Source organism: Nematolebias whitei, chromosome 17 (assembly GCF_014905685.2).
Source record: "Nematolebias whitei isolate Nwh7 chromosome 17, NemWhi1, whole genome shotgun sequence".
Taxonomy (NCBI): Eukaryota; Metazoa; Chordata; class Actinopteri; order Cyprinodontiformes; family Rivulidae; genus Nematolebias; species Nematolebias whitei.
This window is the reverse complement of record NC_056514.1, coordinates 14,634,138-14,635,516: the sequence shown is the minus strand read 5'-3', so window position 1 is coordinate 14,635,516 and position 1,379 is coordinate 14,634,138. Positions and strand designations below refer to the sequence as shown.

Below are 1,379 nucleotides of genomic sequence, written 5' to 3'. Positions count from 1 at the left end.
ATATATATATATATATATATATATACTGTATATATGTGCGCGTGTGTGTAACAGTGTTTCCTTACAGTTATTCAAGGGCTCCCTGCCCTGTCAACAGAACCATGTGCCGTGCCTTCACACACAACTCCCCCACCACCATCGACAATTGCCAGTACTGACATAGTGCTAAGCTGGTGGTGCTCCTGAGCCCTTGAGCAAGGCCCTCAACCCTCACCATCTGCTCTCAAACAGCTCTCGTGAAATATACAGTTATGCTAGCTAAAAAGCTACAGACGTAGTGCTCCGCTTCTCTCCTATACACAACTGTCAGCACGTATAGCGCTAAGGTTTTCTCTAAGTTTGAAACACAGACGTGTGTGTCTCCTGCCAAGGCAAGTGACGTAAGGGAAACGCTGTATATGCTTATTAGTTTCCTCTAATGATTTGGGTGACTGAAGATTAAACTATGTTGACCATGGCCATCCCCTGGCTCCACCATTGCACCTGGTGGTGGATAAAATTTCTCCTTAGTTTCATCAGGATCCCTCACTCTGCAGGAAAAAAATAATGAAAAAAACACAGACAATATTCCTCTATTCTTACACACAGTGTAACTCCTAGCCACTTGAAGATCTCGCACCAGAAACAATGTTTACATTTCCTGTTCAGTTCCAGAAAAAATAGTGTTGAAAACTACAAACATTCACTATATTCTATAAATCCCTCAACAACAGGGGACATTGTCGTACCGCTTGTTCAGATCTGGCTTCCATTAGGAATAAACGTTCCATGTGGTGTTAAAAGAGAAATGAAGCTGGGAAAAGACAAAAGTTGAGTGTTTGAATTCTTCTTTCAGACGCTGCTCGCTACATTCCACACTGTGGTAAGTTTATGGCTACGTTCTATTTATTGTTCTATTTATTGTTATAAAGTTTTACAAGGCAATAGCCTATGCTAGGTTATCCAAACGTTGGTTTGCTAACTTGAGAGGCACGTAGCTAATGACAAGCAGGTTGGAGGATTGAAGATAATTTATTGTTGATTTGTTTTACAGATCAGTTCAAATAAATTTACCATGCTCTCCAAAAAAGTTCAATCTGGTCCTCTGGACATTCAAAAAAACAAAAAACAAAGCAAAGCAAAATAATGTAGAAACGTTTCGTCTCTCATCCAAGAGACTTCCTCAGTCTGAGGTGCTGTATTCAGCTCAGTCTCTTAAATAGCACCTTCTCAGAGTGGATCAACCAGTTTGCTGCTGACAACCAAAACCAGCTGATCACATGCTCAAGAAGGACCATCAGCCTAACAATGGATCATTAGCACACTGATGGCTGTTTACTATTCACAGGGGGCTGAGTGATACTAGCAATCACAGCATTGTAAGAGGGGGACAGTTGAAC

General features: G+C 41.2%; 1 protein-coding gene across 1 annotated transcript in view; it reads left to right on the top strand.

The window, feature by feature from the left end:
- The first annotated feature begins 454 nt into the window (after window positions 1-454).
- The window catches only part of LOC119424133 (E3 ubiquitin-protein ligase TRIM39-like), a 2,215-nt gene continuing 1,290 nt past the window's right edge, over window positions 455-1,379 (top strand). The window contains exons 1-2 of the mRNA XM_037691601.1: window positions 455-479; window positions 836-862. Of these exons, the coding sequence (XP_037547529.1) occupies window positions 455-479; window positions 836-862 (52 nt within the window). The remainder of the gene's footprint in view (window positions 480-835; window positions 863-1,379) is intronic.